Genomic DNA, 25,629 nt, shown 5'->3' on the forward strand with positions numbered 1-25,629 from the left:
ACAGGTAGGTTTTCTTCCTACAGTCTATAAGGCTACGGCTCCACGGGCTGGAAATTGACGCTAGCAGTAGCCGCAAAACGAACTTAAGGTTCCACGGAACGGAATAGGAATAGCCGAACTGAACCAACTACGCACAAGTCCTGTAGTCGGTACAGTTCGGCTATTCCTATTCCGTTCTGCGGAACCTTAAGTTCGTTTTGCGGCTACTGCTAGCGTCAATTTCCAGCCCGTGGAGCCGTAGCCTAATAACTAAAAAAAGTAGTCAGCCACCTGGATCTTTGAGTGGCCCAAACATGGTCTATTTCTAGCTTATTACCCTGGACTAACTCCAAAGTTTCTATAACAGATCCTTGCATGAACTCTATGGTTTTATAGGAAATATAAGGTCTTGCGTTATCTTGTTGACAGACCGCATTTACAATTGTTTGTAAGTATGGGTGTAAAACCGGTTGCAGTACTTCACCAATATATCGTCGAGCTGTCAGAGTGCCGTTAATAAAAACTAGAAGTGATGTGCTTCCCAAATATAAAGAACCCCATACCATAATGCTTGGTTGTCTTGTATGACGTTTAACAGCCAAGTCTATATTTCGTGTTTCACCTAGAATACGTCGTACTCTTATGCGCCCATCAGAGCCACCCAAACAAAATCTAGATTCATCACTGAAGCAGACAAAACTCCATTGGCCATTCCAGTTTTGCAGAGTTCTGCATTATTCTAAGCATCGAGCCTTGTGTTGTGGTATCAAAAGTAACACCAAAAGCGGACGGTAAGCTCTCAGGTCCCAAGTAATCTTTAATTCACTGTTCTTCTTAAGACTACCCTTCCTGTAGCTGAAACTAAATCATTTCCTAGTTGATGTACACCGTGTAGTCTATTGTGAGGCCACAAGGAAATGGCATCTTATGATGCCACAAATAATTGTAACACTACGAAAGGTAAAACATTACGGGATAAAATTACGCTGAGCCTAATTGTTTAATCACATAAAACTTAAAAACATCAAAAAAATTGAATTCTGGGAGTAAGTAAGGGTACTTTTTAATTTATTTATCCCGTCCATAAGTGGAAAGTTTGATGCGCCACTGTCAACGCATGTACCACTAAAAAGTGACGGCAGAGTGTTCATACGTTTTCTTTTAGGTTCTACTATTTAAGTTATAGGGTCTTATAGTGCCTAAAATGATTAGCAAATTTCACCTATACCGGCTCCTAGTCTATAAGTATATAAATGAATTTTTGACATTATCTTAAATCTGGTTAAAAATATCAGTTTTTTTTAATTCTTTTTTGAACAATTCTTCCAGCCAAGGATAATTTGTTTGTTCATCGAACTTTGTTTTGTGTGTATTGAAAGTAATCAATAATAATTTTAATGATAGTTGTTACTTTCTTAACTACTTTCCATATGTGATTAATTAAAAACTTGGATATAATTTACACTAGAAATATTAATAATATCTTACATAGGCACCAATTATGATATCAAGCAGGAAGATAATCAATTAAATTTAACAAGAAAACGAATATTCCGCTAAAATAGGAAAAAGAGTGAGAACAATTTTTTTTAAAGGCTAAAAAATGGGTATAGAGGATTCTAAATAACTATAAGAAAGAAAATAATAATATTACAGAACATCTTCTTCTTCTTGAAGTACCTATCCATGACGAATATTAGCAATCATCATGGCAATCTTTATCTTATCTGCAGCAGCGCGGAAAAGCTGCACAGATGTTGTGTTGAACCAGGTTCTGAAGTTCTTCAACCAGGATGTTCTTCTTCTTCGTAAACCCCGCTTTCCAAATATTCTTTCTTCCAGGATGGCTTGTAGGAGGGCGTATCTGGATTTATTTCGCATAATGTATCTGAAGTATTGTAACTTTCGAGATTTGATGGTGGTCAGTACCTCTCGGTTCTTCTTCATTCTTGTGAGGACTTTCTCATTTATAACTCAGTCAGTCCACGGGATTTTAAGCATTCTTCGATATAACCACATCTCAAATGCTGCCAATTTTCATGCTTCACAGAAAATGTTTACATAAAACGTATTTCAGAACTTCGGTGTACCTGTCTGCTGGAATTAGATAACACTGACGAAAAAAACTACTGCAGAACAAACGCAAACTAAAAAATTTAACCAACTTAAGGGTTTATTTGAACCATACGTAAGAGTTGAATAAAAAAGAAACGATAATGAAAAGCATGATGTGACGATGAGGGTAAGAGAAAGGTGAATGGGAAATAAGTAAGAATAGGCTTTAGGAAGATATCAATAGAAGAAGAGATATGGAAGTAGAACAAGGGGAATAAAAAATTAGAAAAAAACAAAAAAAGGTAAAAGACGGAAAGGTGACTGATAAAAAGAAAACGAACCAAGCTATGAGTATGGTAAGCTATGGATGACGTATAAAAAATGAAAATTTTACAAATAAAAAGGAAGAGCTGAGAATGGAGCTTAGAAAGAACATGTGTACAAATATGTAAGATGACAGTAGCAGTCTGTACATGTTAAAGATGAAGAAAAACAGCCTATTTTACGAGCAACTAATGGATTAATATGAACATCTGCTAAATATAATTTATCCAAACACAATATAAATATAATAATTGGAGATTGAATAAGAAAGTAGCGAAGTAATCTATGTATACCGTGGAGGTCAGAAAGCCTATCGAGAAATGATAACGATCAGAGGGATTTCAAGAAGAGAAATCTGGAATATTTCGGACATGTAATGAGAGATCCTCACATCTCCGATGTAAGAACACGACGAGGAGCATGCTGTGGATCAGACCATCTTTTACTACAAACCAAATTTAGATGCAGAGTTAACAGGGAAAGAAACAAAAGGCAACAAAGAACAAACAAACTGGACCTGGAAAAACTGAAGATCCAGGAATGTAAAGAGAAGTTCGAACAAGAAGTCGTAAATGAGTTATGGACGCTAGAACTGCACTCCATAGAGGGCAAATGGAGTAATATCAAAACAGCAGTTCTGACGGCAGCAGCGTCCACCCTGGGAAACCAGAAAAAGGAGAGAAGAGGAGCATGGTTTGATGACGAGTGCAGACAAGCAATAGGGGAAAGAAATGAAGCACACAAAATGTACATAACAAGAAGAACACGGGAAAAACGAACAGTATTTGAAGTCGCAAGACGGAAAGCAGACAAGATATGTAGAAAGAAAAAGAGAGCTTATGAAAATAGACAAATAGAAAAAATGGAAGATAATTTCAAAAATAACGAAATTAGAGGGGCATACGAATACGTAAAAAAGACAAGAAGTGGGTATAAACCTCAAGTCTATGTAAAGATGAAAGGGGGCAAATAATCAGTGACTAACAGAAAGTCACAGAAACCTGGAAGCATTATTTTCAGACCCAACTTGGAACAGAAGTAGAGATGGAAGATGAAATGGGTATGAACTACGTAGAAGAGAATGAAGTAGATGATGAAGTAGAAGCTCTAACTATAGAGGAAGTTCTCGAAGCTATTAACCCTTAAACGCCCAAGGGTGGGTGAAAAATGTCCACCTAATGCGTATTCCCTTGTAACATATTTATTACGTGTTTAAAAATTTAAAAAAAATTATTTATTGTTAAAAAGACAGCCCTTTATCGAATGTTAATTTGGTTCTACCGATATTTTTTAAAATAAAAGCAGCATCTTGAGTTAACTATGGGTGGGCATAAAAAGTACACCCTTGGTAAAACTTGTTACTAAAGGTTTCTTTATAATTTCTCGGTGGCAGGAAGATAATTCATATAATTATCGACGTATAATTACATAATCTACATAATTATCCTCCAATGAGGAGGTTGAAAGGAAGAATGTGGTGAAAATCGACAAATCTGAATTGCTGGCTTTTACTGGTATGTTAATTTTGATGTACATTGTAATTTTGTTCTAAGGTTTGTAAATTGTTTATATTAATATTTTAGAAGATGCTGTGTTTATTAAGCAAAATATTCTTAAGTTTAATCCATTTCTAACAACTCTCAAAAAATATATTAGCTATTTTCGAGGTGGACATTTTTTACACACCCTTGGGCGTACATGGAAACTAAAAAAGGTTGGGCGTTTAAGGGTTAAGGCCCAGAAAAACAATAAAGCTCCGGGAGTTGACGAAATACCAGCATAACTGTATAAGGTAGGTGGCGCCCACCTAGCAAGTCACATCTACGCGCTCATCAAAGACATATGGCAAGAAGAGAAAATACCCAACGACTGGAAGAAAAGTATAGTATGCCCGATCTATAAAAAAGGAGACAAACTCCAGTGCAAAAACTACTATGCACAGCATATAAAGTCCTCACGTATATTATAAACTAGCGGCTCCAACCACTAGTAGAAAATATTATTGGAGAGTATCAGATGGGCTTCCGACGGGGAAGATCGACACTGGATCAAATATTTACAGTCAAACAGATCTTAAGCAAATCATGGGAACACGATATTGATGTTCACAACGTGTTTGTAGACTTCAAACGGGCATACGACTCAGTCAAAAGGAACAAACTATACTATATATTGGCTGAATTGGCAATACCACACAAGCTAATAATACTCATTAAAGCCACAATGGATGAAACTCAGGCATGTGTACGAATACAAAACCACCGGACAGACTTTTTCAAAATTTCGCAGGGACTAAAGCAGGGAGATGGGCTGGCCCCAACATTATTTAACCTGGCACTGGACTATGCGGTTAGGCAAATGCAAACTGGACGAGGAAACCTACTGACCAACCGAACGGTTTAACTGGCCGCTTATGCCGACGATATTAATATTATAGTAGAACATCAACAGGAGCACAGGAAACATACGCAGAGTTAAAAACACAAACAAAATTGCTAGGTCTGGAAATTAACACAGAAAAACAAAAATAATGACTCAGACGAGAAGAAATATAGTCCCACAAAACATTATACATAAAGATGACATTGAAACGGTTGGAAAGTTTACATACCTGGGAGTAGAAATATATGCCGACGGATCAGAAGATGGAGAAATACGGAAGAGAATAACGCAGGCAAACAGAGCTTATTTTACCCTCTCCCATATATTTCGGTCTAAAAGTGTCCACCGAAATACAAAGATGAGAATCTATAAAACTTTAATTCGACCAAGATCATGCTATGGTAGTGAAGCCTGGGTCCTAAAAGAAACATCCAAAGACAAACTCGACACTTTCGAAAGGAAAGTACTGAGGAGAATACTAGGACCTGTGAGGGAAAACGGAATCTTCAGAAGTCGATACAACAACGAACTTTATCAACTTTATAAGGAAGCACCCCTGTCAGACTTCAGACTTAGAATACAACGATTGCAATGGGCCGGACATGTGATAAGAATTGGAGAGGATAGGCTACCAAAAAGAGCACTGAATGCTAGAATGCAGGGAAAGAGACCGGTTGGAAAGCCAAGAAAGCGCTAGTAAGACACAGTAAACAGCGACGCACAAGCCCTTTTAGGAGTCCGTGTATGGAGAAGAGCAGCCACAGACAAGCAAGGGTGGAGGCAAAAAATAAAGGAGGACAAGGCTCAATTTGGGCTGTAGTGCCGTAGAAGAAGAAGAGAACGAGAGGTCCTAAATATAGATTGATACAAAATATTATTCAAGAGAAAATAGCAGGCAAACGGAGTCCAGAATGAAGAAGGACTTCATGGTTAAGGAACTTATACATGATTCATGGTATGTTATTGGTACAAGCATTCTCTTTAGGGTGGCAATGAATAAAATTAATATATGTAGCTTTGATGGTAGCAACGTTCTGAAAGCAAATGGTACATGAAGAATAAGAGAGATTAATCATTATTGTATCAGTATCAGTATCAGTATTGGGAATAAAAAGGTTTTCAACTATATCTCGTATAGGTACTAGCTGTTCATCTTGCTACTTGAGAGAAAAGATTAGAAAAAAAAACAAAGAAGAAAGGGAAAAAGAGAATAGGATATGAAAAACTAAATGGCATAAAACAAAAGAACAATATTTAAACGAAATAAATAAAAATGTCAGAAAGGAGGAGACAACCTAAGCATAAAACACACATGTGGCGAAATTCAAAAGAGGCGATAACTACGGAAAATATCATGAAACCACCACCAGAATTTAATTTTGCCGTATTGGAGACTGAAGATGCTTAGTAAAAAATAATAGTAAGTGAAACCGGTCATCCGTGGTAGAATAAATTGATTGCAAGTATTTTCATCTATTTGTCTTTACTTTTTTCTTTCTTTGTTCCTTCTTAAGTTCCGATTAAAAAACACATATTAAAATATATTTGGGAAGACAAAAGTGGTATTAAAATAATAGATAAATATATAAAAAAAAATTTATTGATATTAATTTGGTTACTTTTAATATGGCCTATGATTTGGATAGGGATTCTCATGCTTGATTTTGATTCTTTTAGTTTTATGTCTATTAATCTGTTCGTGTTTTGAATCGTTATCAAAGTCTTCATGATGATCATCATATTTTCCTACATCATCAACCCCCTTCTTCCCGAACCTGTTAGCACTATGACTGTGACTATGTTTATCACTTCTGCCATATCCCCTATCCTTATTCGCATGCCTACTCTGTGAGTCCACATAACGATTCTTGTGATTATCCCTGTAGGCATCCCCGTATAATTTGTGTTCTTTGACATACTCATCTTTATGGAATCTATTGTTGTATCCTTTGGTTTTATGTCCCTTCTTATGGCCCTTTTTCTCTCCAAACTTTGCTGATTTGTGCCCTTTTTTGCCCTTGTATTGTTTTTGAACTTGGCTTATCTTATCGTGGTCGTTCCCATCGGCTTCAGCTGTAGTTTGTTCGGATTTTTGGTCGTCTTGATTAGTATCAGCTTCGTCGATATCATCTTTTCCATCTAATGGTAACGTAGCCTTCAGTGGATCTAGCTTTTCCAAAGGTTGTATTTCTCTTACATCACCTAAAACTGTAAAATTCATTGTTAAGCAATATTAATATATTTAATAGTATTTAATAAGGAGCCGGATCTTTAATGCTCAGTTCTGTATTTTTAATTATTAATTTCCATGGACCCTAATAAATATAGCTTATGGCCTTTATTTGGCATATAAAAATTTGAGACTGTTCATTAAAAGAATGATTATGATCTAGAAGGTGAAGTGCGTATGTAGAAGTGTCTGTTTTTCTATTATTGAAAGCCCTTTCCTGTGCTGCTATAGGTTTGTCAAACATAGAACCTTTGACAAAAAAAAAACTAAGTAGGTTCGCAATCAGTTAAATGTGTAGTTATTTCTTCTACGAATAAATAATTTACTTTACTTATTGTGAATTTATATGTGCAATATGGTAATCCGGATATTCCACTAATCCGGCACCCTCTTGTTTAATGATATCAGATTAGTGAGATTATACTCTAGTTACAGTATTTACCAATCACTTTAGCCGTATAAAAATTTAGTTATTACCTTTTAAACCAACAGGTAATTTGATTGAAAAGTAAATATTGTACAGTAATTACTGTAAAGTTCTGTACTTTACAGTACTTTAGTACTGCACGCTGAGCTGAATATTAATGACTCTCTTAGTTTGCTTGCTGAACTATAGTACCAGCTATCTAATAGACTTAATAAGTACTCAGCTTAGCGAGTTGATATTATTCCCGGTATGTAATTCAGCATAATCAAAGCAGCTGAGGAAACTCGCGAGAAAGCAAAAATAGCAAATACGAGAGAAAATAATGAACAAAAAAGACAAATGGAAGAGATGCCTAAGCACAAAACACCAGAAATATTACAAGGCATATAGAGAAAAAAGGAAAGAGGTTAAAATAGCGGTGAAAACAGGAAAAGAAAAGTCATGCGAGAGATTTGGACAAAAAATGACAAAAAATTATAGGGAAAACCAAAAACTCTTCTGCGGCACATTAAAACAACTCAAAGACAAAAGAAAGAGCACACGATGCCGAATATAAAAGACAAGAATGGAAACGTACTAACAGAAGAAAAACAAATAATGGAAAGATGGAAAGAACATTTCAAAAAGCTAACTCATGCAGACACGGAAAACATAGGGGAGATACAAGAAAGGAATGAAGAACAACAAGTGGAATCCATAACAAGAGAGGAATTAGAGAAAGCAATAGAAAGAGTAAAATTACGCAAAGCACCAGGCAAGGATCGTATCACCCCGGAAATGATAAAATTCATGGGTACAGAGGGAATGGATAGCATGAAAGGACTAATGAATGATATCATAAATAGAGCAGAATTACTAAAGGACTGGAATAAAGACATTTTATTACCAATACACAAAAAGGGAGACAAGAGAAACTGTAATAATTACCGAGGTATCACCATATCAAGTATCCCTGGGAAGGTATTCGCAAGAATAATAGAGACAAGAACAAAAACCCAAATAGAAACAACTATGGAAGACACACAGTGTGGATTCAGGTAGGACAGAAGCACGCAAGACCTAATATTCACATTAAGACAATTAAGTGAGAAGGTAATCAAGAAGAATAGAGAGATACATATGTACTTCATTGGCCTGGAAAAGGCGTTTGACAGAATCCGAAGAAAGGACGTGTGGAAAACACTAAAAGAAAGGGGAGTCGACAGACACAACATAATAGAAGTAATAAAGGATATGTACAAAAATAATACAAATAAAGTAAGAACCAATAACGAGGAAACCAGAGATCTTACTACAAGTCAAGGCGTCAAACAGGGATGCGTGCTGAGTCTACTGCTATTCTCAGTGGTACTGGATGAAGCGATAAAGAAAGCCAAGAGAAGAATGAGAAAATTAACATTAGGATACTGGCAAATGAAACGGACTCAACTATCGGAGCTACTATTTGCAGACGACATGGTATTGATAGCAGTAAACAGAGAAGACCTACAGAACAATCTTGAAATCCTAGAAGAAGAACTATCAAACATAAATATGAAAATTAATACAGAGAAAACAAAAACAATGATAATTTCAAATACGAGGAAGACACACGCAATATAATTAGACGGGAAACAACTAGAGCAAGTGGAATATTTTAAATACCTAGGAGTAATAATCGGATCAAATGGTAAACAAGACGTGGAAATAATCGAGAGAATGGGACGAACAGGAAGCTTATTTAACACTATGAAAACAACATTTTTGTGGAAAAAAGAGATACCGGCGAAATTAAAAACGGCAGTCGTTAAATTAGTAGTTAGACCCACAATCATGTGTAGCAGCGAGACATGGACATTGACGGGGAGACAAAAATCCAGAGTCAATGCTATGGAAATGAGGTTCCTGAGGAAATAGCAAACAGAAAGAGGACAGACAAAATACGAAACGAAACAATTAGACAAAACCTAAAAGTAGAACCAATCAATGAAAAAATAGTACACGGACAACTTAGATGCTTCGAGCACGTGTGTAGAATGTAGAACTAGAGGATAACAAAACGAGTGTTCGAAATTGGAGTGCAGGGGAAAAACAAAAGAGGAACACCAAGAGTTATGTGGGTAGATGAAATCAGGAAAGAAGTCGAGAAGAAGGGATTGACATTGGAAAGTGCAAGAAACCTAACGTAAGATCGGAAAGCATGGAGACTACAATGCCACGTAGAAAGGCTTAGGACTAAGTAAGTAAGTATGTAATTCCATAAACAATGGGTCTACCTGTTTTATGAGATGATGCCTTTTTTATGTAATTTCACATATAGCACGCCGCTGAGCTCTTACGTCTCTTATGTAGCTGGTACTAGTAGATATATATTTACTTTAGTGTCTTACCAAATTGGGGAAGAATATCTTCATTAATACCTGACGCCAGTGGTTAAATCAAAGTGCATTATTACAAAATATAAAATGTTTACTAAAAGCTCTTAAACCACTGTATCTCAGCAATGCATTTTTTGTTTAGGGTATTCTATGTACCTATATTAATATTCACTAAATTCACTCTGGGGTAGTGCTGTCAGTTAGACATAAAAACAACGTGTATTTAAATATACCGATAGACAAAAAAATGCAACACCTAGAAAGACAAATATTAAAAAAAAAACATGAAATCCTTTATAAAAGGTATATTTGTTAAAATCCCTATAGGTACAGGGCTACATCATCAAACAAACAGAACTAGTTTTCAATCGGTTGACCGATCATCATCAGTGTTTCTTGAATCAAACGTGCTAACCACCAAAGTGAAAATATTAGGATAAAAACCCTTTAACCCATTTAGCGCCAAAGGTGCGAAAACGCACCATTTTTTTGTAGAATTTTTTTTTTGACAATTCGTTATTTTTTTAAATCTTTGTATTTTTTAAGCAACGAGAAGATATAAGTGTAACTAAATTTAATTTTGTTTAATTTCCAAATTCATGCTTTCATCACAAAAATATTTTCTAAATGTCCGACATTTTCAATCCTTCGACACAACTTTATTTTTACTGTAGTAATTTTATTGGCATAACACTTTTCTGGTCAAATAAATTAAAACATTATTTTTTTAACCTACTTGTACACCAATTATTATAAAAATACAAAAAAAAATTCTGAGTCATCAGATCTCGTGTTTGAAAATAATGGTTCGATAACGAACCATTGGCGGAAGTCGACATATAATCCTGTCTGATCAGGAATAAGTTCAAGGTGATGCACAGGCAGTAATTTGTTGGGATATTTCTTTATTATGTGTAAAAAGACGTATCCACTATGCTTGCGCTCCGAGCTCCTGCAACTGCTCCACATAGTGGACACGTTTGGCGCTCCCGGACTGTGCAATTGTGCGCACTCTGCCTCGGCGTTCAAATCTGTGGTGGTTTATATGTAAGGGAGCGCACACCGTATCGATTGGAGCAGTTTCAGGGAGCGCGGAGCGCAAGAAGTTCGTGAAAATAGTGGATGGCTCTCGGACCATACAACAGTGTGCGCTCCACCTCAACGGTCCAATAGGTGGCGGTTTATATGTAGAGGAATTTATGCATGTAGATGGGACCAGTTGCAGGGAGCGCGGAGCGCAATAGGTTTGTGAACATAGTGGATGGTTGGCGCTCCCGGACCGTGCAAAAGTGCGCGCTTCGCCTCGGCGGTCCAATAGGTGACGGTTTATATGTAGAGGAGCGCATACCGTATCGATTGGAGCAGTTGCAGGGAGTGCAAGAGGTTTGTGAACATAGTGGATGGTTCACGCTCCCGGACCGTGCAACAGTGCGCCAACGACCGTGCGGCAGTGCCTCGATGGTCCAATATTACGAACGTAGTGGATACGTACCTTTAGAAAGACGGGTATTCTGGTATTCAGTTTTGTTATAATCTAGGGTGGGGGGGGGGGCTACATAAGGGAGGTTGTGTAGTGTTGTAGACAATATGTCGATTTGTCGAATTTATGCAACTGGCACAGTGCAAGATACAGGATTGGAAAGTGTAAACTGGAAATATCTAAAATAATTTCTAAAAAAGATAGAGGGCCGTTCGACTTCGTTTTTGGGAAAGAAGCTGAAGAAGGTGTAGGCAATGTTCTTACCATACTATTTTTGTTTATCAAAACTTCCAGGTCCATTTACACTCTAAATGTTTTGAGACTTTTCACAAAAAAAATTGTGTATTTCAATTTTTATATCTCATTTCCGCCAAAGGTTCGAAAACGAACCATTTTGTTGTTGTGACACCTGCCATTATCAAAGTGTAAAACAATTTTTTTACGAATGTTTAAGTTTATTTTACTCTAGTTAATTAAATATATTACATATTATTGCAGTATTTCTTTGCTTGGCCGTTAATGGGTTAAAATTAATCCGTCATAGGAACATATAGTTGTAGTATAGTCATTGCTGGAGATTTCAACATACATTATGATAAAAATTGTCAGGGTAAAAGTAAATTGAAAGAATATATAGAAAATAATGGAATGCAGCAACTTGTAAATGAATATACAAGAATTTTTAAAGATTCAAAATCTATGATTGATCTTGTCATAAGTAATGACTATATGTTAACTGCTCATGTAGAAAAAAATTACATAATATCTGATCACTGTATTGTCCATGTGCTCAATAATAAAGTAACTAAAAATGAAGTCATTGAAACAAAACAAATTCGTTCTAAAATAATATATGATAATATGATAAACATGTTGATTGAAAAAGATTGGGCATATTCTTCGGTAAGCATCGATGACGTTACTGATACTTTCATCAGTAATATCGTAGATGTTTTGGATAGAGTGTCACCAGTTAAAACTGTGGAAGTTAAGAACTTTGGTAATAAATGGTTTGACAACACTTGTAAATTGGCAGTTAAGAATAAAAATCTTGCTTATAAAAGATTTTTGTTTACAAACGATTGCGTAGATTGGAATAACTATAAAATTGAAAGAAATAACTGTGTTAGAATTTTAAAACAAGTTAAAATTAGATTTTATGAGTCAAATATTGATAGGAATAGGGGTAATTCTAAACAAATGTGGAAACATCTCAAACAGTTAGTAGGAACTAATAAAACTATATCAAAATTTCAAAGTCTTGAACATGAAGGTGTAACATATAGTGTAAATTTGGCAAACATATTAAATCAATATTATGTTGATAGTATTAAAGATATTATTGTAAGTTTTGAAAAAAAAATAGTGATATTAATTTAAATTTGCAGACAGTTGTTTCATCTGATGTAAATTTTGAAACTTTTGAGAGCATATCAATAAACCAACTATATGATATAATCAAAGTACAATATAAAAAAAATAGTACGGATGAAGTAGGTCTTGATATTATCAAAAATCTATTTCATGTGTTAGGTTATCCTTTATTAAATTTAATTAATATGAGTTTAGAGAAGGGCCTGGTGCCCAAGCAATTTAAAATATCAACTATAGTTCCTGTTTAAAAAGTTCCTAATACTAATAAACTTGATCAATTACGTCCAATAAATATGCTCCCATTTTGTGAAAAAGTTTTAGAAATTGTGGTGTACAATCAGCTGATTAAATTTATTACTTCAAATAATATCCTGTATAATTACCAGTCTGGATTTAGAAATTCTCATTCATGTGAGACCGCATTACAGTTAGTTGTCTCAGATATGAAAAGTATTTTAGATACGACAGGGGTCGGTATATGCGCAGTTTTTATAGATCTCAAAAGAGCATTTGAAACAATAGATCGTCATATACTTCTTTTGAAATTAAAGAAATATGGTTTTAACGGGACAGTTTTTAATTGGCTGGAAAATTATCTGTCAAATAGGTACCAAAGGACTAAATTAAATAGTGAAATGTCAAATCCACAGTTAAATGATATTGGTGTGCCGCAAGGCAGTGTACTTGGACCTCTACTTTTCATATTATACATTAATGATTTGGGAAACGTATTAAGCAAATGTAAAATTCATCTTTTTGCTGATGACACATTAATATATTTTTATGGGGAAGATTTTGTTGATGTAGTGGACACGATGAATCGTGAATTGCATTTATTAACTGAAAGATTTAAGTTAAACAAATTGAAAGTCAATGAGTTAAAATCCAAATACATGTTTATTGGTAATAATACTCTTTTCGGAAAATTCTTAAGTTCGGATGTTCACATTAAATTAAATAATGAAAAAATTGAAATGGTTCAGGAAATAAAGTATTTGGGATTCATATTGGATAGGGAACCAACTTTTAGTAAACATGTTGATTACATTTGCAGAAAGATAGGGAAGAAAATAGGTTTTTTTCGAAGAGTATCACCATTTTTGACATTTCAAACTAAATTAACAATTTATAATTCGTTAATATTACCTCACTTTTTATATTGTTGTTCATTGATTTATACAGGATGTTCTAATTATGACAGGCTTCAAATTCTCCAAAATAAGGCTATGCGAGTAATATTGAGATGCAATCGATATACTCGAATTCAAGATATGCTGAAAACTTTAAATTGGTTAAAAGTTGAACATTTTATGTATGTCCAATCTATGACATTCTTATTTAAGATGGTAAACCATTTATTGCCTGAGTATTTGAACAGTCAGTTGGTCCCGATAGAAAATGTTCATGAGCATAGCACTAGAGCTGCAAATTCAATAAATTTTTATGTTAGAACAACCAACAAGTCCAGTTCAATGAAAAGCTTGTTTCATAAAGGAATTGTACAGTTCAATAAAATACCTTATCACATTAAAAATAGCCATAATGCAACTATCTTTAAGAGATTATTAATCCATTATATTAAAACTAAGACCTAGAAACCAATTGGCAATGTTTGTTGTTCTTCCAGTGTTTTTATTTTTATTTTATTTTTTCTTTTTTTATTTATATATTGAATGTTTCTGATTAATTTAATTTGACAATGCTTATTTCTTTATTTGTTTAGTCTCATGTTTTTAATTTTTGTAATACTTTATGATAATTATACAGCGCTCCTTGTCTTGACAATTCTTATGTAATTTGTACAGGTGTGGAGTGCAATGTTTTTGTTTTGTGTATTATCTATTATGATAAATAAATAAATATCTAATATAAAATTGATGTGACTTTACACATGGATGTACAAAATATCCAATGTTTCACGCTGGAGATACCATTGAGCTAAATTTGACTTTTTCATATTATGGCTGTGTAGAAGCAAGTGGCAATATCACAAATATTTTTGTTAATATTTATTTATGTAAGTTTTCACTATTATATGCTTATTATTTGATACCGTTATAAATATGTCCTTGCCTTTATATCTTATATTACTGTAGATTGACGATTTATCTAATGTTAGTAAATTGTATATTTGTTATTTGTTATTGATATTATTTTTTGACTGTATGTAAGCTTTATCCATAAAATTGTAAAAATTTTAAGTACAATAAAGTATATTTCTATTCTACACTCAGGTACAAAAAAATCGATCCACTGAAAATTTGGTCATTTTTGATGTCTCGAATTTCCTAAACCTATTGTCCGATTTAAGTGATTACAATGTTATAGCCTTATTCATTAACAATATCGCTGTAATAATATTGTTGCTAGACAGGTAAATTGTCATTGTTTGCCGAGGGTACGAATCAAACTGTGTTTTTTCTCAAAGTTCGCATCACCCTCTGGACTATTCTTAGCCCAATAAATGACAGTTTTGAAGTGTAATTTCCAGGGGCAACTCCGAATTGCATGAAAACTTGGATTTAGGTTCTACTTACCCTCCACTTCAAAGTTGAAATTGTGCCGTTAGTTGCTTTTGCTTGGGGGGTGACAGTCGCCCCTTCTCGGGGGTGAAAAAACATACGTTCAAGTTAAGACCGGAAATGGATAAATTGACTGATTTTAAGCACCTTTTGTTCTATAAAGTTTTTTACGTAAGTCAATACTTTTCGAGTTATTCGCGATTTAAAATGTTGATTTTTCGACAAAAAACTACGTTTTCAGACAGTTTTTCGCAAAAAACTCAAAAAGTACATATGTTATCAAAAAAAAATATTTTTAGCAAAAGTGTAGCTTATAAAAGAACGAAAAAATGGTGTACTAGTAAAGTCTACAAATTGAGTAGAAGCAAAGTTGTAGCTCATGAAAAATACGTTCTTATTCGTCTAATTCCAAATCGAATATTTCAAGGTGAAATCACCGAAGAGTGAAGCACTTTTCGGGAAAACCTTATTAACATTTTTAAAGTATCTAAAAAGGCTTACTATTTGTTTTTTTATAAAAGTTTCCAGCATCAAAAATAAACTAGTTACACTGAAAAGAAAAGTTGGCCCCTTTTTTTGGTAAAAAAAATCGTGAAAACCTCCCTCTATTTAGCACCCTAAATGAATTTAATCGTTACCTCTTTACCATTTATTTTAACTGTATGTGTATTGTTTATATGATCTGTAAGTTTGATTGGTTTGAAGTGCTTATTTTTAAAAAAATTTGGTTTTATATTAAAAAAAATTTTCTAAAAATTTTTGAAAAATTTCCTTTTTTCAAAATAACTTAAAAAGTATTAGTGATAAGAAAAATCTGAAACAGTTAAAATATAGGTTTTGCTATTATAAATATGCTAGTTTCATTTTGTTTCTCAGTAAGACAAAAATTGGTTGAGATATGGCTGTTCAAAATTTACATACACTCGTGATTAGTGGCCCATTCAAGCTTTTTCAACTATAACCTTTTCAAAAATAAACAGTTTAAACGGTGAGACTGACACATCATATAAAAAATAGATAGGTAAGTAAATTGTTTGTAAAGCGGTAGCGATTAATTTCATTTGGGGAGCTAAACACGGAGAGATTCTCATGATTTTTTACAAAAAAAAAGAGGGTAACTTTATTTTGAGCGTAACTCGCTTATTTTTAATGCTAAAAACTTTTGTTAACAATTTAAATAAAGCTTTTTATAAACACTTTAAAAAAGTTTAAATGGGTTTTTCCCGAAAAGTGCTTAATTTTTCGGTGATTTCACCTTGAAATATTCGATTTGGAATTAGACGAATAAGAACGTATTTTTCATGAGCTACAACTTTGTTTTTACTTGATTGATAGACTTTACTGATACACCATTTTTTTTTGTTTTCTATAAGCTACACTTTTGCTAAGAATATTTTTTTCGATAAAATATTTACTTTCTGAGTTATTTGCGAAAAACCGTCTGAAAACGTAGTTTTTTGTCGAAAAATCAACATTTCAATGGCAAATAACTCGAAAAGTATTGACTTACGTAAAAAACTCTATAGAACAAAAGTTGCTTAAAATCAGTCAATTTATCCATTTCCGGTCTTATCTTGAACGTATGTTTTTTCAACCCCGAGAGGGGGTGACTGTCACCCCCCAAGTAAAAGCAACCAACGGCAAAATTTCAACTTTGAAGTGGAGGGTAAGTAGAACCTAAATCCAAATTTTCATGCAATTCGGAGTTGCCCCTGAAAATTACACGGTATCGCCGCATTTCCCGTTCATTTACTGGGCTATCTAGCATTTATAAAATACTAAAATTAAAACCCAACTATAGCCTCAGGTTTTCTTAACATTCTGTTTTTAGATTCATTCGCTTATGTTGGATAACAAAAAATTTAGGTACTTTAACAACTGGCCATGTTCGTCATCAGTACAGGGTGTTTCTAAATAAGTGCGACAAACTTTAAGGGATAATTTAACATAAGAAAATTATGGCAGTTTGCTTTATAATCAAGATTTATAAACGCTTCGTTTCTGAGATACGAGATGTTCAATTTTTTTACAAACTAACCATTTATTTCTTGCTTTAAAACCAGTTAAGATATGCAAATCAAATTTGGTGGGTTTTAAGACGTAGTTATTTCACATTTTTTTGACATACAATTAAGAAATTTTTATGCACAATTGACGTGCATACGGGTAATATGATCGGTCATAATCGGCGCGCTAATGGTGAATATTAAATTCTTAATTGTATGTCAAAAAATGTGCAATAACTACGTCTTATAACCCACCAAATTCTATTTAAATATATCAACTGGTTTTAAAGCCAAAAATAAATCGTAAGTTTGTAAAAAATATTGAACATCCGGTATCTCGAAAACGAAGCGTTTGCGGACATATAATTATAAAGCAAACTGTCATTATTTTCAATGTGTACAATTACCCCTGACAGTTTGCCGCACTTATTTTGAAACACCCTGTGCTGATAACGAACAAGTCCAATTGTTAAACTACCTAAAATTTTTATTATCCAACATAAGCGAATGAATCTAAAAATAGAATGTTAAGGAAACCTGGGGGTATAGTTGATTTTTAATTTCAGTATTTTATAAACGCTAGAATAGTCCAAGTTAATGCGAACTTTGAGAAAAAACACAGTTTAATTCGTACATCCGGTATACAATGACAGTTTATCTGTCTAGCAAAAATATTATTACAGCGATATTGTTAATGAATAAGGCTATAACATGGTAAAAAAGTCACTTAAATCGGACAACAGGTTTAGGAAAATCGAGACATCAAAAATGACCAAATTTTCAGTGGATCGATTTTTTTGCTTCCGAGTGTATTTCTATTCTATAACAAATTTGAAACGTCATCTTCGTCAAAAAATTAATAATGAGTGGCTTCTCTTCGCATTTTTGTACACTTAGTTACTGTATGGGAGATTGACAGAATTAATTGGTTATATTATATTGCGGAATACTCATCCAGATCCTTATTATGGCATGCTATAGGTCTGTTAAGTTTGCAAGAGGACGTGATAATAGAAGGTTTAAGGTTTAATATCCCACACATACTCGATAGATGATAAATCAGCTGACCTTAATTGGCACTCCAAAGTCTCCATACCTATCAAATTCTTGTATGAACTCCATGATTTCAAGGGCAATATGAGGTCTATGAGGAAGATCTTAGAGTGGCGGCCAAGGGCGGACAAACGAAGTCGTGGAAGATCACCTACCAGATGGACCGACGATATAAAGAGAATAGCGACAAACTGGATTGCAGCTTCCCAGGACAGAGAAGGGTGGAGACATCTTTAGGAGGCCTATGTCCGACAGTGGACAAATTTGGCTGTGTGATGATGATGATGATGAGGTCTTGAGTTCTCCTTTTGAAAGGTCGCATTTCGAATGGTTTGTAGGTGGGGATGTAAAACCGGCTATAGTACTTCGCCAATATATCGTCGAGGCTTTCAGAGTGCCATCAATAAAACCTAAAGGTGATCTACTTCCCAAACATAGAGCACCCCTTTCCATAATGGTTGGTTGTCTTATTGTATGACTTTCAACAGCCAAGTCTATATTTTGTCTCTCACCTAGAGACACTCATCTTACACTTATCCGCCCATCAAAGCCACCTAAACAAAGCCTAGATTCATCACTGCAGCAAATAAAATTCCATTGGTCATTACAGTTTTGCCGAGCTCTGCACCAGTTTAAGCGTCGAACCTTATGCTGGGGTATCAAAGTAACACCTACAGCGAACGGTAAGCTATCTGTTCCATTTCAAGTAATCTTTGATTGCCTGTTCTTGTGACTACCCTCTCTGTAGCTGCAACTAAATCATATCTTTGTTGATGTACACTGTCCCGTCTATTTTTGGTATCAAGGAGGTTAAGATGGCGCAAATTACGGCCTTGCAATATTCTAGGACGTCCATCTCCTTCACGACGCCGATAAGTCTCATCATTAGACAAGCTCATCCAAACTCTTAACACCGTTCATGGATTAGCGTTAACTCTTAGAGGAATTTCCCTACAGTGCACCTCTTTTCGAAGTCGCTTAAATGACGAAATTGCCAACGATACGAACTCTTAGCATTTTAAATTTATTGTGTAAATCAATCCAAAATGACTAAAAATTACAAATAAACTTAAGTTGAGTACACAGAAATAAATTTTCTAATCTTTTTTGTTTTTTCGAAAAAAAAAACAACAACAAACGTTTAGCAAGCTTCTGGAACTATGCAAATCATAAAAGAAGGCACAGGCTATGCAACCAAAGTTTACAGAAAATCAAACCCATACCAATAAATATTTACATTTCACTCCAACCACAACGTAAACCTGAAGAAAGGAATAATTAAATCAAATCTCTATATCATGGTATAGTCCAAAGCCCCTGCTCCGATAAAAATGCCGTCCAGGAAGAAGCAAAGCTGCTAACAAAGCTTTTGATAAGAAATGACTTGACGCTGTCTTCTATAAACAAGAAACTCCACAAGATTGAAGACAAGAAACAACAGAACACCACTAGTACTCCAGATATGTCCACAAGAAGGGATTTAAGGATGACAACAATACCATATTATGTAAAGGGCGTATCACAAAATTTAAGAAGGGTAGGAAAAAAGTATAACATCACAACATTCAAAGCAACCAAAACCCTGAGATCTATCCTGTCCAAAACCAAAATCAACAACACACAAGAAAGAACCAATAACTACTTACATTTACAAAATAGCCTCTGAATGCGACAACTTCTACGTTACGGAAACTGCACAACCTCTAAGTCTTAGGGTTAACAAGAATGAAACATACATCAAGAACACAGACTTCGAGAAATCTCAGATATGCAAACGTGAAAGATGCATCAATAACCACGAAAGAAACAGACATAAAAAAGATCAAATTTAAAGAAGCAGCCCTCAGCCTGCAAACGAAGAAAAATATGTAGCAAACCCATCAGGAGAGTGTAACAGGCTTTGGTTACCAATACTAAAAGAAGAAGTTAATAACAAGAAAAAACCAACAATAGCCGAGTGAAGAACAAACCCTCATACCCAATACATATGCAACGCACAATACAACCATCGACAAAGTTAATAAACTTATTATTTTCAACAATCACATATAGGGCTTTTCATCGATTGTCATTTGTTTCGAGCTTCTGTCATGTGTCAAATCATATTAATATATCTACATCATACGTCTTTGGTTTGTATCATTGGTTATATTATCAATAACGTATGACGTAGATATATTAATATTATGTGACACATGACAGAAGCTCGAAACAAATGACTGTGAATGAAAAGGCCTATACGACACTTATTCCACCAAAAAAATTAACACAAAATAACACACACAAACAGTCAAAATTGGATACCACAAGGAAACTAACATCATGTTCATACAATTTTTAACCACACAGTGCTACGGTCCAAAATATCCAAAATAAATTTTTTTTGGAAAGGAATACATAACCTAATAAAATACGGTTATAAATCACAGAATTTTTGAGAAACTTCCTTTTTCTTTTTCGAGAACGATGTTCGGAGTGGTAATCGAAACGTCAGTAGCTAATTAAGAAATTTCATTTTGATTATACCAATAATTGTGGTTCAATCCGATATAAATATAATAAAAAAAAATCAGATAAAGAAAAAATAACGAGGTAAAAACTTTTTCACATAATACATTTATATTTTTAGATAAGACAAATAGACCTGGATCCCGCGTATCAAAAAAAGTTGATTAATAGCAAGCTGAAAATTTGTTAATAGCTTAACGGTGTCTGTCGGACAAACTTTGGTGTATGGGAACACTGGAAAAGGTAAAGTTTTAATTGTGGAACAGTTTAAAAATTTGGAACATCAGATTACGAAAACGTGCCATTTGTTTTGTCGGACAGAATTTCCAACTGATTTGTTACCATTTCATTAAACTCCCATGCAAAAATCAGACTGCTGTTTATCACCAACTGGGCTTTATAATGAGTGGAACACGAAGAATATGTCAAATGACAGGAATCATGTTGATTGGTAATAGCAATTTGATTTTTGCATGAGAGTTTAATGAAAGAGTAACAAATCAATTGGATGTTCTGTCCGACAAAATACATGGGACGTTTTCGTAATCTGACGTTCCAAATTTTTAAACCGTTCCACAATTAAAACTTCCCCTGTTCCAGTGTTCCCGTTTATCAAAGTTTGTCCGACTAGACACCGTTAAGCTATTAACAAATTTTCAGCTTGCTATTATTCAACTTTTTTTGGTACGCGGGATCCAGGTCTAAAAGAAATATGTACTTTTGATCCAAATAAACAACCGTATGTCATCGTATATAACCGTGTTCCATCTTCTTTGGCCATCAGTACACGACAATAATTTACAGTAAGGTCTCGTTTTATGCGGTGGATACGTTCTACAGAAAAGCGCATAAAAAAATCGCATAAAAAAAGACTTTACTTGCATTGAAAAAGTAGGGATACGTTCCATAGTTTTCTAAAATCACATAAAATGATGGACGTTTGTCCACCAAAAATTGTATGTGTTTGATGTTTTTTTCTCCATTAGGCCAAATAAAATCTTAAAGAAGGAATTAAAAACGCAAACTAACGATACTGAAATTGCAAAAACCTCTTCTAATGAAACTTAAAACTTTATGACACTTAATTAAATGTTTCAATCCAGAAATCAAAATGTGCTGTTTATTATACTGCAACTTGAAATCAGCAACATTTACGCCCGGTTTCATAATTAACTTAAAGTGGACATTAACTAAAGTTCACCTTAACGTTGACATTTACCCATATGAATTGCATTGATAAAGGTACCAACTTAAAATTTAAAGTCCACTTTAACTGATTATGAAACCGAGCGTTAAACTCTTAAATACTTAAACATTTAAATTTAATTTCAAAAGAATTACAGGTTATACCTTCCAATGTGAATCTCAGATTGATGTAATGTAATAGCTACATGCTACATCATTTAACAAGGGGAATACCCGAATTGCAAACCCTCAGATTAGCATAGAGTTATATATTAGCATAGAGAGAGTGTCATTCAGAGCGAAGTGACGACACCATCTTTTTTATTTGGATTAGTGCTGTTTCACTCTTACGCATAGTAAAGCTGCTACAGTTGTCCTACTCTTCCGTGCCTATGTCCACACTGAATGTCATCGTAGATTTTCCATACAATGTGTTAGAAAGAGATGCAGCAAACCAGTCCATGAGATCTTGTCGTCAGGAAGCGCGGAAGGTAGGCTCCCTCTATGTTAATATATACCTCTATGCAGATTAATGACATTATTATATTGACATATTATATTGACATATGAATTATAATATATGACATAGTTAATATTAATTAGACTCACGGTTCTTAGACATTACTACGGTTCACGGTTATTAGACTTTATTACGGTTGTCTTGTCCGACGATGGTGGAGAGACTTATATTTTTGACTTTACGTCACAAGAGTTTACATTCCCATATTTTTAAATTATTTTCGATCATTGAATTTGTGTTGTTGTGTATATGTGTATTATTTGTGGTATTATGAAATAATAAGGCAAATAGTACACATTTTATCTTATACCGGGTGATGAATCGTAAAAAGGGCCATAGGAAACTCAATGTAAAATTCTGAATTGTTGAATTCCTGCTTCCCTAATTATTCTACATCAAAAGTCATGAGAGAATACTTGTAGAGAATTAAAATCTGTATTAAAATTAAAAGTTAAAATTGTTCTACGATTTAAATGCATTCCAAAATTTTGAAAAATATGATACATTTGCCACAATAGGTATGCGTGTAAAAGTAAGGCCACACGTTACTATTTAACTGACGGTGCTCACACCATTGACTGAATAAACAAATCTTTATTATTAATCCTTTCTCCGCAACTGAGGGTATCTTATCAACTGTATTGTTTTTAAAAAATAGATGATAAAATAAAAATATTGACAGTTCAAAAATGTGAACATTATTGCATTGTGTGTGGCCTAAGTTTGGGCTGAAAACTAAAATGTATTACATTTTTACAAAATTTTGGAATATGTTTAATTACGTAGACCAATTTTAACAGTTATTTTCAATACAGATTTCAATCCTCTTCAAATAGTTTCTAATGTCTTTTGATGTAAAATAATTATTAGGGAAGCTGGAATTCAACAGTTCAGAATTTTACATTGAGTTAATGCAAAACTTTGACGCATGTCAAAATTCTCAATGTGTTTTAATTGTATTCATTTTTTTCGAATCCTGAGAAAACTAATAAATATTTTTAAAAAATTTAAACTCAGAATGAAAGACTACATTATTACCGAGGGCTGAAATTCCCTGAAAACTTCTATAATGTTTATTTTAATAAGTTACAGGGCTGAAAATAAAAGAGAAGTGTGATATTTAATTTCAAATATTTCATTCAATAGAATCTGCTTGTTTATTCTAAGGGGCTTTCCGCCCTCGGTAATAATGTAATCTTGCATCCTGCGTTTAAATTTTTCTAAAATACTTGGTTCTAAAATACTCAGGATTCGAAAAAAATCATATTACGATTCAAATGACAGTAAACTCTCGTGACGTAATCTCACCCTTAATGTTCATTGGTTAGTCGATTTAGGCAACCGTAGTAATGTCTAAGAACCGTGACTACGGTTGCCTAAATCGACTAACCAATGAACATTAAGGGTGAGATTACGTCACGAGAGTTTACTGTCATTTGAATCGTAATATCATTTTTTTCGAATCCTGAGGAAACCAAGTATTTTAGAAAAATTTAAAAGCAGGATGCAAGATTACATTATTACCGAGGGCGGAAAGACCCTTAGAATAAACAAGCAGATTCTATTGAATGAAATATTTGAAATTAAATATCACACTTCTCTTTTATTTTCAGCCCTGTAACTTATTAAAATAAACATTATAGAAGTTTTCAGGGACTTTCAGCCCTCGGTAATAATGTAGTCTTTCATTCTGAGTTTAAATTTTTCAAAAATATTTATGTGTTTTCTCAGGATTCGAAAAAAAAATAATACAATTAAAACACTTTGAGAATTTTGACATGCGTCAAAGTTTTGCATTAACTCAATGTAAAATTCTGAACTGTTGAATTCCAGCTTCCCTAATAATTATTTTACATCAAAAGACATTAGAAACTATTTGAAGAGGATTGAAATCTGTATTGGAAATAACTGTTAAAATTGGTCTACGTAATTAAACATATTCCAAAATTTTGTAAAAATGTAATACATTTTAGTTTTCAGCCCAAACTTAGGCCACACACAATGCAATAATGTTCACATTTTTGAACTGTCAATATTTTTATTTTATCATCTATTGTTTAAAAACAATACAGTTAATAAGATACCCTCAGTTGCGGAGAAAGGATTAATAATAAAGATTTTTCTATTCAGTCAATGGTGTGAGCACTGTCAGTTAAATAGTAACGTGTGGCCTTACTTTTACACGCATACCTATTGTGGCAAATGTATCATATTTTTCAAAATTTTGGAATGCATTTAAATCGTAGAACAATTTTAACTTTTGATTTTAATACAGATTTTAATTCTCTACAAGTATTCTCTCATGACTTTTGATGTATAATAATTAGGGAAGCAGGAATTCAACAATTCAGAATTTTACATTGATGGCCCTTTTTACGATTCACCACCCGGTATAAGATAAAATGTGTACTATTTGTCTTATTATTTCATAATAACACAAATAATACACATATATATACAATAACACACATTCAATGATCGAAAATAATTTAAAAATATATGGGAATGTAAACTCTTGTGACGTACAGTCAAAAATATAAGTCTCCCCACCACCGTCGGACAAGACAACCGTAATAAAGTCTAATAACCGTGAATTAGACTAGTAATTAATAATGGAAATTTTTGGATGAAATACAAACCGCATAACTTCAAAATCGCATAAAAAAATCCGCATAAAAAGAGACCTTACTGTACTTACCTTCTTCGACAAAAGCATTAGCAACGAGCTGTTCGGCACTGGGCAATGCCTCTGCTGTTGATCCATTCAAATTTCCGACTCCCACAGCGTAAGGAAAAGGTAATCGTCCAGCTAAACTTAATTTCGAAAAAACTATCGCAGTGAAGATCGTATAAACGATCATTTTATACTAACTCGAAAATGTACTACAAAAGGCTCTTTTATAACATTTGTTTTTGTTTACTTTCTAACGGAAGATCGAAAAAACGACCAAATCGGAATGAGATCATTCTTCGGCTTTTCGGTTGACTGATCATAGTCGTTTTTTAAATGTATTTAATTTTGGTTTGTTATGCCTACTTTTCTAGAAATGAGGATAATTTACCATTATGTAATTTGCTCTCATAAGAAACTACAAGTGTAATATTTTTTTTATTTAATAAATGAATCCATATAAACTGTTACCGGTCGAACTTCCTTCATTATATTATTACATTCATATAGACCAGGATATTTAGAACAAAAATACCGGAAGAAATTGGTTTTTAAA

General features: G+C 33.7%; 1 protein-coding gene across 1 annotated transcript; it reads right to left on the minus strand.

Annotated features, from left to right (window-relative positions):
• Window positions 1-6,324: 6,324 nt before the first annotated feature.
• On the minus strand, window positions 6,325-25,263 carry LOC126893383 (uncharacterized). Its single transcript, XM_050663499.1, has 2 exons — window positions 25,101-25,263; window positions 6,325-6,948 (listed from the first exon to the last, which is right to left on the minus strand). Exons 1-2 carry the CDS (start codon window positions 25,261-25,263, stop codon window positions 6,362-6,364), a joined length of 750 nt encoding a protein of 249 aa, XP_050519456.1. The 3' UTR covers window positions 6,325-6,361.
• Window positions 25,264-25,629: the final 366 nt, after the last annotated feature.

This window comes from Diabrotica virgifera, chromosome 1, assembly GCF_917563875.1.
Source record: "Diabrotica virgifera virgifera chromosome 1, PGI_DIABVI_V3a".
Classification (NCBI taxonomy): Eukaryota; Metazoa; Arthropoda; class Insecta; order Coleoptera; family Chrysomelidae; genus Diabrotica; species Diabrotica virgifera.

Bases quoted from the DNA above. Each gene is read 5' to 3' on its own strand.
- LOC126893383 (XM_050663499.1), bottom strand. From the start codon at position 25,263: ATGATCGTTTATACGATCTTCACTGCGATAGTTTTTTCGAAATTAAGT. The intron at 6,949-25,100 runs GTAAGTACAGTA...TGAATTTTACAG, and splicing joins TAATGCTTTTGTCGAAGAAG to TTTTAGGTGATGTAAGAGAA.